Source organism: Spodoptera frugiperda, chromosome 23 (assembly GCF_023101765.2).
Source record: "Spodoptera frugiperda isolate SF20-4 chromosome 23, AGI-APGP_CSIRO_Sfru_2.0, whole genome shotgun sequence".
Taxonomy (NCBI): Eukaryota; Metazoa; Arthropoda; class Insecta; order Lepidoptera; family Noctuidae; genus Spodoptera; species Spodoptera frugiperda.
In genome coordinates, this window is record NC_064234.1 from 8989794 (window position 1) to 9003587 (window position 13794).

Genomic DNA, 13794 nt, shown 5'->3' on the forward strand with positions numbered 1-13794 from the left:
ATTATACATACCTTTATTTCAAGTTCAGTTTTCAAAAAACTTAAACAAACACCAACTTAAAAACCGTTTTCAACTACCAAGAAACTTCTAATCCATATAATCGAACTGTGAAGAAATACTTATTAATTTGCAGTTTATTTGACGGTAACTATTGTTTACAAGACAAGAACTAACTTTGTCACAGTTCAATGGGACAATTATAGGCTGTAGGCTATCGTTTCATTGGCAATTACCACCGCGTTCGTTACCGTAGACAGCCCTTTTAATATTTCCTATAATTTCCCCTTATTGACGTGGTAGTTTAGTGCTTAAGGGCGCCACTGTCGTTTTTGATCGACCTTGTCAATTTTCTGCGGTTTTGAGAATTAATGTGTGAAGAAATTGTGAGGATTTTTTTGTTGGTGCTCAATTACTTTTTGTTTTTTCCTATTGATTATGATTACAAATTTCTTGTAGATCATTCAATTATTACCTATACCTAGGGACCATTTACAATTTGGAGCGACTATTTAAATATATTCCCATGATCTCCTTGAAGTAATCTAAATTCGTTAAGATAAGTGACTTCTACCAAAATTATTTATACTATTTCAAAAAAAGTATTGTTTTGGAAGATTTATCTACATAAGTCTACACACATAGAAGAAAGTATGTAGGTATAACTCACAGACGTAATTCGCGAAGATAAATTTTACATTAAAACCAACTTGGATTTATAAGTTTTACAATAGCAACACTGCAACAACCTCTAACTTAGGTAAGCTATAACTTTGCAACACAAACAGACAGACAGCAAGTTAAATGGTACCTGTCTAGTGATCGAATGATACGTATGAGTGGGTCCGGCGTCGCTCACTTCCGCCTATTTCCGGAATCGAACTCGTGACGCCGGCCAAACTGATCTCTATCCAATTTGTCATAACAAGATCACATAGATGGATATAGGATGATGAAAACCACTACAAATATAGCTGTATGTAATGACACATGAGGAAATTACCTTAAATACTGGAGATAGAATATTTTGAAAAATGAAGTCTTCTATGTAGGATTGTCATGGGGCAACTGTAAACAACAGCCTTATAGCTTCTAGATCACTTCCTTGGGTTTAATAAATCGTTGTATTTACCTTAGTCTTACTGCCGTACTCAGAGTCATTTAATGGTTTTTTAATCCAGTCCTTAGCAATTGTTTTCGAAATAAAATCGTTTAAGAATAGTTTAAGTAATCATTGAATGACTCTGAGTGCGGTTAGTCTTTAGTCTTTACACAGTAACAGTGAAGAAATTGAATTCAAAGATTAATATTAAAATTATTAAAAGGTATCTGATAGACCGATGTCAACAGTTCAATCATGTCATGTGTTGAAGGAATGGGATGTAAATTCAATAAGTGTAGTTACAATTTATTGAGACGGTACCTAGGTAAAGGTATTGACAGTTTTTGTATCTGGAATTAGCTAGACAGCTTACAAGTATAGAAGCAGATTCATAACTAGACCCCTGTGGACTGTGAAGATTGGAAAGCTGGATCCAATTAAATTTTAACAGCATTTCGCATTTTTCCCATTTAGTTAGTTATCCCCGATGGTTCGCGACACGCCTCCTTTGATATTTCCATGTAATTTCATTTCTTCCGCACACGCCGCCCTATCCTCGTAATTTTACATCCCAGCGTGAGTTTTGAGTTCAAATTAAAATGTTTATTGCGTTAAGCGAGTTCGCACGGTCGCATGAGCAGGCTGAGCATTTTTATTTCGTTATCCCGGACACGCCCACTCACCCCTCTCCGGCGTGCACCCCACCACGCTCCTCACCTCGCCACGATTTCACTATTTTATGAACCCGATGGCACCCCTGTCTAATGTCGCTCTAATGCTTCGCGACTGTCATTTCCTGTGTCCTCTCAATTCTATGTTGGACTTTCTTAGCTACAACATAAAGCCCAATATAGCCTATTTCATATTTGATCATTTTACTGTTGTTATGCGTGTCATAAAACTATTAGCCGGTTAAGCTATTCTTGAAGCGTCGACGTCTCTCTAAGAAGGTTGATCGTCTAAAGGAACTCGGGGGTGCGGAAGGGCGCTATCATTTTTTTCACGCGAACTTCGATTTTTTTTTCGTGGCGTTCCGAATTATTTGGTCGTGTTTATAATGTTTTTGTGGTGAGCATTATATTTCATTATCTTTAGCACCTTGTTGGTCGTTCACCGGCGCTATTAGGTCGTAATAATGTTCTGTCAGATGTTTTGTTGAAGGGGAAATGTGTGTTGTAGGTGTGGGGCTGTGCGGGTATTACGGCACGAAAAATAGGTTTTTGGTGGAATTAAGTAATGTTGGAATTATGAAATATTTTTATGTAAGCTCCGATGTTACTTATGTCTGTTGTTTTGGTTGTAGGAGAAGGTTCAGCTGTGTTGCGTAGAGGAGTATTGTGTAAGAAATCTTTTTCTTGATTTAAATTGAAATTGCTTTTGTCGTTCGACTTATTTCTTTTATTAGTATTTGTACCTACATTGATTTAATTGGGACGTAGGTATATATGAATTAAACCCTTTCCTGACGAGAAAAGATGTGGGTACGATTAAAATTGATGCTAGACGTGGTAATGTTGTAAAGAGCTATTGTTGTCGTATACACTTTCCTGGCCTTACACCAATGTAAAGGGAGCTAAGTTCTGATTTTATTGAGGACAAAAAAATCTTGTCGCGTATCGTAGAAGTAGGTATTAATATGCATTTTGAGATCAAATGTAGTGTGCAGTTGAAATAAAGAAATGTGTACCTGAAGACATAAGGGGATGCTCAGGACCCAAAGGTAGGATTGAATGGAAAAAGAAGAAGTTAGTTATTCCTTGCTTAAGTACTAATTAATTAAGTAGGTAAGTATTTAAGTAGAATTCTCCGTCAACTTAGGCATACATAATAATTTCTTGGAAAATTGACCCAATAACTTCCGTCGAAGTATATAAAACTTCCTCTAATTTGAATCCTCTTTGAGAGTTCTTCCACAAACCTAAGAATTAGAAGCAAATTGCAGCCGTTAAAAACTCACAAACTGTAAAACTGTTGTTCCGTTGACAATGTTCCAAGTTCCAACAACTACATAAGTTGAAGACTTGAATGCTCAACTCAAGCCAATATTAAGTCGAAGTACCAACTAAGCAATAATTTGAAACAAAAAAGTTTATGCAAATCGAGGGAGCCGAAATAAAATGGAGTCTGTTCGTGCGAGCGCGTGCGATCGATACGCCCGCCCTGCGACCTTGGGGGCGGGGCGGTGCGTGGGCGGGGCGCGGTAAGAGGCTGGGATTGGTGGGCCCCGCCCAGCCCCCCGCGGCGTGCGCCCCCGCAGCTCGCGCCATGCTGGCCGGCTGGAGCGGCGCGCGCCACACGTCGCCCGCGCGCTCGTCAGTATGCGGGCTCGGTCGCGCCTCGCGTCCACTCAGTAATTGTTCGAGTTCGCTATGTGTCACGTTTAGTGTTGTTCGTTGCAATGATCACCGATATGTACGCGCCGCTGCCGGCGCCGCCCTCCAACAAGACCATTGTAAGTCTCTTCTCTCCTACTTTGTAACGTCAAACACTTTGACAGATCACAACAGCTGTTGTACACAAAGGTGTCTTTGTATACAGCCTGCTATGTTTTCCTTACAAATGAGGAACAAGTAACTGCTTAGGATTCTTATTCAGACTCTAAGCCTATTGCACATTGTCGAGACTTTTCAAAAGATCTACTTTGTGAGATGTTTACTTAACTTCTACATAACAGCTGACTCCATGTCACTTGAGAGATGCATTCATAAGCAATAATAATTTTAGACTCGAGTGAGGTACATCGTACACCATTAAACATACCTATAAGTAACACTTATTGACGTGCATTTAAAATTAATCTACCTACATATAGGTATAAAAATTATTATCATCGTACCTACTGAGCTCGCTTCCGTCGGAGACGGTATGTTGGCACGGCAGCAATATGCAATCATAACTAAACATTGTTTTATCTTACCAAACACCTCTCAGTCTTCATATCTTGCCAAATTAACTAATAAACATTCATAAAGTGACGCAAAACAAGAAAACAAACAAAACAATGAACCGCCCTATTTAATTAAAAAATACAAACAATTGTTTGTAAACCTTTCTTCAGATTCTCACTCCATTGTCCTGACACCAGCTTTGAAGATAGACTGTCATACTTCCCATAACTACACAATAGACTTTCTAAGTTTAAGTAGTTACTTATAACACTCGTTTAATTAAAGGCTACTTTTATAGCTAAACTAGCTTTTACCCGCGATTTTGCTTGTGATGAAAAGTTGCTTAAGAATAGATCTGAGTACCTTCTACCTACAAATGTTTTTATCATATTGGACTATTGGTTCTAGATCTTCCAAGATAGGACACAATAGGCGAAGTAGGGTTATTTCTTATTTCTAGAGAATTTCTTATTTCTTTCTTTAAGTATATATCTATAGGAAAAATCATCCAATGACTTCTCCCGCCTACGGTGAGGCAAGAGGAAGTATCAGACTTTTACTGCCTAAAAACCACCCCATTCCTACTCCTGCTCACCAAGCCGGAGCCTCGGTAACCCGCTGGGCAGTTCGCAACTCCGAGAAGAATTAATATTTATAAAGATTTTCCTGCAAAACCTACCGGGTGATCTCATTTACAACAAACAAACCATTGAGACAAACATCCTCCTAAGGAAAAATCAGCCTAATTGCTTCAATATAAAACAATATTTCCCTCAACACCTTATTAATTCCATTTTTTAGTACTTCCCTACATATGTGTTCCCTTCCGTGATCAATATCATTTGTACGTTACATATTTTATTGTTTATTTTATTGCATGTGCTACCTGCCATCTAGATGTTATCGGGCGTAATCATCAGTTATTTCTATGAACCTTACATTGTTTGTGTATGAATGCTGTTCAATGGCCATACTTGCCTTCTATAAAAGTTAATCTACATATGTAGGTAGCTGTAGTTTGTTTAAGGTCTTGATACCAATACGAAGAGTTAAAACTACTTCGGTTAATTTTAGGATTTTACACTACTTGTCCATATGTTTAAAGCTTTGTATATTTTTCTGTATTTATCAAATGCAATTCTATCTTCGCATCTTCCATCAAAATCATTTCACGGGTTTAGACATAAAAATATAATAACTAACCCTTTCAAATTGACAAATTGTCCTTCTTGTTCTTGAATGACTTCGATATCCATTTTGATACCACCAGGCGTGATTCTAAAGATTGCATTATCCCCCTAACTTGGAGTACAAAAAGTCAATTCCACGTCTCGATATCACCAATTGTCAAAGGGTGCTCCATCAAACCAATCAAATCAGACAAAGGCTTCCGAATACGAAGCGAATTGTTTCCTCTCCCATCGATCTTCCTTATAAATATTTGTCAACGAGAACAGACCCCCAAACGTAGAAACAAATTCAATCAAACATCAAAACCGGTCGATTTTATTAGGCTTTTGTAACTGAGAACAATGTGTATTGTTCGATCCGTGCTGAGATGGCGCATGGCGTTCTGCTACAAAATTATTTAGTAATTTTAATATTGAACAATAGGTATGTCTTATTATTGGTAATCATGATATTGATCTGTTATTCAATAAGTACGTGGGTCGAGCATCGTGTTCGGTTTTTATCGCCGTTAGAAATTCTCAGGAATATGATTCAGTTACAAATTTGAATTTTGTCTTGCATTCTCTTTGAGACCAGCAGAGCATGTTATGTCGGTCTATTGTTTTAAATGCTCCATTTGTTTCTAATACCTACTTAAATGTGATGTGTATGAAATATTTAAAATAATCGTACAAAAAATAGCTACTGAAATGAGAAAGCTACCTGATAAACAGCGTAAGATACTATTGTTTAGCCCCCATTTGCAAACCGCAGTAGTGCCTACTGGGACAAACCAAACCAAAAGGCGAATCCTTCATGCACTACCAGCCATAAAACTGAACCAACTCCGTCACCCACTTCACACAACAAATCAAGAACTTTCATCTCATCCGCACTTCAGTACCATACATCGGGACCATTATGCGTGTCTAATAGATTTTTTTGGCGCTGGCCCATTCACGGCGCGCAGCGTGAAGCCCCTTCAATGGCCATTGTGGCATTCAACCGAATCGTCGACCGACAAACTTTTATTTGTAATGCTCCTAAATGGCTGTTATGGGGATTAAGGTACTTCGCATTGTCATCGTACCATGAGACGTAGTAAAGTCGCAAATCCGATACTCTGTCGCGGAAATAACATTGTCGTGTATCGCTCAAAAACCAAAATAGCTTCGCCATAATACAGGGTCGACAATGCACTTTGAGATCCGTCACTTTTGATAGCAACGGTGCTTTGTGTTACGGTTTGCTTAGGATTAAACACTTTAACTTTGGCATAAGGCCACTTACAGTTAAAATATTTAGTTAGAGCACCTTTTTGTTGAGTGATGTTTGATTTTTTGCTAAGGTTTGTGTCGTTTACTGGACAAACGTCAACAAAACAAAATGTGGTTAAATAGAGTAAAGTGATATTTGTAAATCAGCTGTACCTAAATAAATTAATGAAGATAATTAAAGATCTATCATAACTTTAAACACGTGACAACCAAAGTTAAAAACATAACAATCTTCCTAATGACAGGACAACACATGCATCTCAGTACGTGATTCTAATTAAAATGCTTGTCGCATGAACCAATTATTTTAAAAAATAAAGCGTATCGGTAGCGACGGGGACCGCCATAATTCTTTTTTATAGCACCAACTCGTCGTGTTAACCCGTTCATTGACAAAAGGTATTTAAATGAAGCTGTCGGGGAAATAATATTTAGTGCGCGCACAAGTCGGGGACATTCCGACCGAGCATTAAACAGTCGTCACGTGAATGTGACGGTTTTAGATTGATACACTGTGGCTTGGTATACTGACTTATCTCTATCTATGACACTGTTTGTGATCTTTGAAACAATGTCGGTGAATTAACTGTGGAAACTGTACTTAACTGTAATTAAACTGGATTTTTATGATAGGTCTACACATGTAGTCATAGATTTCTAACTTTCAAATGACATTTCTTGTTTTCTCTGTACGATGTGAGGATGTGACTTACCTTATAGCATTGCTTCCCACGCCATTTATTATATCTACTTCCTATCTGTGTTTATCAAATCAAATCTTCTAAGATTTTAATCTTTGCAGTCTCTAAACCTTGACACGACAGCATTCAACACCCACATTCGACTAATCGCATCCAAAACGTCTTATAAACGTCTACAAAAGCTTTCTCGTTAAGTTATTTACGTTGGCATCTGTCAACATGGCGTTGTGCCGGCGACAAATTTAACAATGTTAGTCGCGCGTTTGCCGGGACAGGGTTAAAAAAAATCTCTAATGAAGTGCAAATCTGTCAGTGCGCGTGTTTCAACGATTTATAGTCGCACGTCTAATTGTTTTGTAGCGCATTTTGTGCCTTGTTGAGTTTTGGTTCGCTTCTCGTGGCAGATTTGTCGTTTGATGTTTAATTAAATTGTGATTAGGGATCGTAATTAGAATTTATAACTTATCTACTATTTTTGCAACTCTAAATATAGTGACAAAACTATCAATAACACACGTACATATGTTGTTATGTAAAACAAAATGAAAAAGAAAAAGCTTTTAGCAAAAGAACCAAACAAATTACAGCACTTACACGTAAAAACAACTCTAAATAGAAACTTAAATAGCGACATTTTTCCACCACTCCCAGCAATTAAGCAAAAAAGCGTTGCGAGGCACATTTTAAACAGAAAAAACACCGCAGGACAACTAGATCGGGCGTCAATTATTCCGTGGGTGCTACAGAGCATGGCTTATTAATTCAACGCACCATACATTCTGGACAAAAACGGTGCAACCGCAACGCAACTGCAGTTTCCTGCCGCAACCGCAAAAGACCTTTTAACATCACTAGTTAGTCGTTAATGTTGTACCGTTACTCGATAATTGTTGCTTTAAGTATCACTTACTATCTATACAACTTTCTCGATATCTCGTTTGTTATATGTACTTGATTTTATTTATTTGTTTGTTTGTATGTCTACAGTTTAAGAGAGCTTATTCTCTGAGAGATAGAAAGGTATTTTTGTTACCTACCTATATAACTTCAATCCTATTTAATTATCTTCTTTCTATTGTCTAAACCTATATAACTTCAATCCTTCTTTCTTTTGTCTACTATTCAAGAGTTGATATGCCTACGTCTTCTAAATAAAAATGTAGCTAAAACCAGTGTAACGCATTAAGGTAATATGGCATTACGCTTCAAGTTTTTAAATGAAAGTAATAGGTAGTAAATAAAACTGACGTGGATAAATCGATAGTGTTTTTTCGATTTATTAATCGATTGTAAATAGGTGCATCATGCTTATTTATTATTTATCAAAACATGCCTGAGTGAAAATATTCAATTTTATACTACATACTTTGTTGCTAAGTAATGTTTACTTGGTGTGTATTATCCAGGTATTTTGTTGCGCACATTGGTCATTCTATTCACGGAAAATTACGAGGAAGAAATTTTTTAGATTTAATATGGAAAACTTTCTACAATCATAAATGGAAATTTAATAATAGATTAGGTGTTTTAAATTCTTCAGATTATTCATATCGAAGACACGCTGTTAGCCTCTGTTCATAATATGCACCAAACGTTATTCTACAAAAAGCACAATTCTGAAAAACCCAAAAAGGTCAACTCGTCATTACAAGCTGTAATATTTGTTTTGAACATAACGAGTCGAAGTCAGCGAACTAAATGTGAGAAGTCGTTAAGAAGACGAATGTTTGCGCATGAGCAAACAAAACCGCTATACACGATAACACTATGTAGGTATAGATACCAGCAAATCAACGTACACCAAACATTTTTGATGAAATTTCGACTCTATTACAGAACAATAAAGTTAGAAGTCTATTGAAGAGTTTCGAAATGGTATATGTTGATGTGCCGCCAGTCGGTACCTTCGAGGAACATGCGGGCGATGCCGACGCCAACCTAATGACCACCAATAAGCCGCGATCCCACTATTCATACTAACAACCACAATAAAAAAATCGCAAGCAATTAAGCAATAGACGCAAACTTAACGATGTGTAATGAAAAACAGGGTTCGTAAGAAAAAGTTGTTCGTACTAATCACACAAACAATCCAGGAAATAATTATATATTCGCATCGCAACAACATAAAAATGTAGGAGCTGCCTTGTCAGATGCTATCGGCAACAAGCCCTAGTGCTCACATTTGTTATTCATACTCTTTTTGAGCTGATTCATAAAATTCGTCGTATTTGCAATTTTGCATTGTCCATCCATTTACAAGTTCTCATAAAAGTCAATTATGTAAATGATCGTATCATATATATGTATAACCCTAATAATTTCCCTGTAACAATCAGTCATCCAATCACCGCTAAACAAACTATCGGTCCTCAGATTCGTTGCATCTCACAGGTCGCCGCCTCAATCACCCTCAATGATTACTCTCCAAGGGCTTTGAAGCTGTTCCTTTGTTGTTACCGCCCTCAGTTAATAGTGGTCTCCGCCGCTCTCGACAGCCGAAGGAAACTAATATAGTCGCATCGAACCCTTGAGACTTAAAAGTATCGGACCGATTTAGGAGTCATTAATGTCATCAAAATCGCTCCAGACAGCTCCTGGATATTGCCCCAACATTTGCTGAGACATTCTGGTCTTTGTAAAAGTGGCGCAGAGGCGATTATCGCATAGGAAAAAAATGGGTTGGAGTCGATGATGGGTTGAGATTTTGCAACTCATTGCATTAGCCCGGCTTGTTAGTGTGTGGAGTGGTACCGGGGCGGCTCGGAGGCGGCTCGGAGGCGCGTAATGAAGGCAAGCTGCAAGTCACGGGCCCAGAGGCGCCGCGGCTGCCCGTCAGCGCCGTCATCGCGCGCCCTGTCAATATGTGATGGCCCGACAACGGAGAAGGTTATTTTCGAAGATGCACCACTAATTAATGGTTTCTACCGAATAAAAAATCAGAAGCGGCGTCTTCATTGTTCTAATGTCAACTCGAACGTGTTGAGGTATTAGACTAATGTGTGTTAAGTCATGTTGATATAAGTGGTCCACTTCTATACATAAACTAAATCAATATTGATTATTTCGTTCTTAAAAGCCGTTGTTAGTTGAAAGGGTGTTGTTGTGTGTGGGCAACAATTAATTTAACACTTAGGCGAGGTACAAAAGAGCTGGGCAGGCGGCGGTGGCGCCCCGTGGCGAGCCTCCCGCCGCGCGCGCCGCAGTCTCCACACCGATACCATTCAAACCACCGCCGAATCTCTTATCGCCAAAACGAATTATTTATAAGGTGTAGTGACTGTCACTTCTAATAGTGTCACTGATGTTCTATGATCGAATCGATTTATATTTTGATTTCTAAAGTCATCGTCATCCTCACCGAGCAACATTAATAAATTATTCGGATTTCCCTTCTGTACGTACTCACATTCATTTTCCTAACCACATTCTCTCCAACACATACATAAAATGAAACAACTCATATATAATCACAAGGCTGAAGCCATACATTTTACAATTACCTATTCAATTACCGTTAAACCAGCGCACATCACATACATTACAAGATATATCGGAAATTGCGACTATTTACTATGAAGCATCCGGCTTTTAAGTGTAAATTTTCCGGTTGCAATTTGTTGAAGTCAAACAAATGCTCCTTATGTTACGGTGGCCATTAAATGCACTCATGGCAGCATGGCTACAGATTGTTATGGTATGAATCCGGATGTCTCTGTGCAAGGGGACTCGGAGTTTTAAATGAGGAGATGAAATTGTTCACTGCTGACAAATAATATAATTGTTGTGAAAGTTTAGTTTTCACTTTAGTTTTCTTTAACGATTTATGTTTATTAATCATCCATTAAGACAAACAAATAAAATTTTTTTAATCTCTGGTCTTGTTTTTGCACCATTCAGCAGAAATTTATTGTTCAGTTTTTTCACAAAACTATCCTCTTTTGTCTTAAAACGTTCATGACTTCTACAAGTTCCAGCTTCCATTTTACCTCAATTTCAAGAGGGTCGTAGTGCCATTAGCTCCCTCTCGGAGGGTTATATATCACGGGCTCTTCGAATGCTCCTCCATGAATACTCGACGTGCTCTCCACTTTAAACCGCGCCTGACTTTGATGGCCTTAATGCAGTCACATTGTTGATCTTTCGCGAGGGAGATTTTTCGACGGGAACTGTAATTGATATTATGCTTTGTTGTTAATGTTATGTCGTTTGCCGTAATGTGTCTTTTTAATTTGTTGTTTTTTTTTATGTTATGGAGAGGACGAGGTTTATTGTGATCGTTTCTGAGATCGAGAAAATTATACATACGATTAGTGAGACTGAGCTTTTTCATAGTAAGGAGCATACCTTCTTTCGATCACAAAAACTCACAGAATTTACCATAGTTCCAATACAATTTAGCTGGTGCCCGCCTATCTACGATATTTGTTCATCTATGGCGCCACAGCAATTATTTAAAGTAGATGGAATGGTCTCGTACTCTCGTCTGACAAGCGGTGCGTTGCGGTCTGCGGTGAGTCCATTCAGTTGCTGTTCATTCATAACAACACGCCGCAACTGGCCAGCGGACGTGTGGAAACGTTTAGCACAATTTACCTACGATGCGAAAACCCGCTGAATACATCCAGTAACCTCGTAGCTATACCAAATGGTGGTGCTATTCGATAATTCTTCTGTGTTTGGAGTAACTTCCAAATCTTTTCATCAAGCTAACATTATGATTTACTCCTTTCTTTAAATGCCTAAAACATAATTAGTATCAAATGATAAATGAACACATGTCCTTTGACCACATTGCAGTCTTCTCACATTACGCGTTCCCGACAGTTAACTTTTACAACTCATGAAAGCGATAACCAGCACCACAAGTATCTCACTCTCTTGCAGAACTTAACGATCAAAGTAGAACGTAAAGTTTGAAATGAAGATCTATTAGAGCGATGAAATTGAAGATATCGGTCTCGTAGATAAGTCGAATAGAATCGATGATGAGGTGCATTGGTGGTCGCGTGGCGTAGACCGCCCGCTGCGGTCCGCTATGCTAATTCAATTGTGTTACGAGAGCGGATAGCGGCGATAGCATCTGCTCCGCCTGCATTATCATAATAATGCGCGAGTCACCGCGTGCTGGTCGCCTCGCGCCTCGCGCCTCGCCTGTCGACACGCACGCCACTGATACCACGTAACGTTGTTTTATTACCATATCAGTACCACTTACAAGACGTGTTGTTGTTGTTGTCAAGATATCGGCTGTTGTTACATAGGTTCTAGGTTCCTTTAAGCACGAAACTACTGTGTTGCTTGCTGAGTATAGAAGTCTTAAAGTTGGTAAATAGGTACAGGTATCATATTAGTCTTGTTTCAAAGATTGTGTATTGATAAACAAACTCGCAATCTCACTCCACACCTATCGATATAATAACCAAGCATGCAGCAGGTATCAACGCCTGCGAGATCGTGCAAAAAGCAAAAAATCCGCAAATTACACCCGTAATAGGTAAAATCAGTAAAAGAAACACGTCAATCTAATCGATTCGTCGAAGTGTTGAAAAGCGGCGAAAGCTGTTCTCAGCGTTGCAAGCGGAGTTGCGCCTGCGCCGCCCGCGGCACCTAACCGTACACATTTCTTGCCGACTAGCGACTATTACAATCTAGCGGGATGCAAATTGAATTATGGGACTTTTTGTGGCTGTTCAATTGTTTAGTAGATACGCACACGGCGCTTTGTTCTGCCGCCGCTCTCAGCTCGCTACGTGACGACGAACCTCTCAACGCCTCGTAATCGTCGCTACATACCCGCGATTGTTCACCACCACCACTTTTCGTGACGCCAAATTATAGTCTTTTGTTTTATTATCTAATTGTTGCTATTGTTATAAGTAAGTAATGGACTTTACTGGTGCGGTTCACGACTATGATTGAAAATATAAGTATTAATTTTGCACGTAACCTACCTTCAGGCATTTTGATGTTAGCACCTATTCAAATGTTTATACCTATATAGTTCTACGTTTATCGAGTCACAGTTTATCTCTATGACTAACCCAAAGAAACGGGTATACTAGTGCAACGCTTACACGTTGGGAAGGCAATCGCTAATTGAATCAACATTGGACTAAACTGAAGCGAAGAAAACTGTAATGATTGCAATCAGTGTACTGCGTTACAAATCATAACAGTGTATCGTAGTTGGTAATGAGTGGTGCAAGAACATGAACAAGATACATACATACATATGTAGGTACATAGATACATGAGTAGTTTGTATCTACGCAGCTTTTTGTCCGCGTTATAGTAACATAGACATACAATTAGCCACACATAGGTAATCAAATTACTCCACTTACCAAGAAGAAAATATGGTAGAAACGTTGGTCTTAGGTAATTGTTGTAAAACAAAGAGTTGAGTGCATAATTGTTCGTTTTTATGAGTCGACTGCTCTATGCCGTTGCGCCCTGCGATCACTCTTTGTGGTTTAGGCCCCGGGGGCTAGCGTCGGTAATTTTCTCAGCAATTAATATGCTACGCGGTTCAATTAGTTAAATGAAAAAAATATAAAACAGGAGGAAATTACGTGTCTTTCAAATACTCCCTGACTATCATTGGAGACGGCAAAATGTCACTTAATTGATATCTATCAATGCAACGCTTTGTGTCG

General features: G+C 38.6%; 2 protein-coding genes across 6 annotated transcripts in view; both read left to right on the top strand.

Moving 5' to 3' along the window:
• The window catches only part of LOC126912150 (uncharacterized), a 140516-nt gene that overhangs the window by 68866 nt on the left and 57856 nt on the right, over positions 1 to 13794 (top strand). The window lies entirely within an intron of this gene.
• Positions 1 to 13794, top strand: part of LOC118267255 (transcription factor Sp9) — a 70499-nt gene that overhangs the window by 46981 nt on the left and 9724 nt on the right. The window contains exon 1 of one of the 5 annotated variants that reach the window (XM_035581163.2): positions 3407 to 3551. The exons of the other annotated variants lie outside the window; for them this stretch is intronic. Coding sequence (XP_035437056.1) covers positions 3498 to 3551 — 54 coding nt within the window. The 5' untranslated portion in view covers positions 3407 to 3497. Of the gene's footprint in view, positions 1 to 3406; positions 3552 to 13794 lie in introns of those variants that run through there. 5 annotated transcript variants of the gene reach the window in all.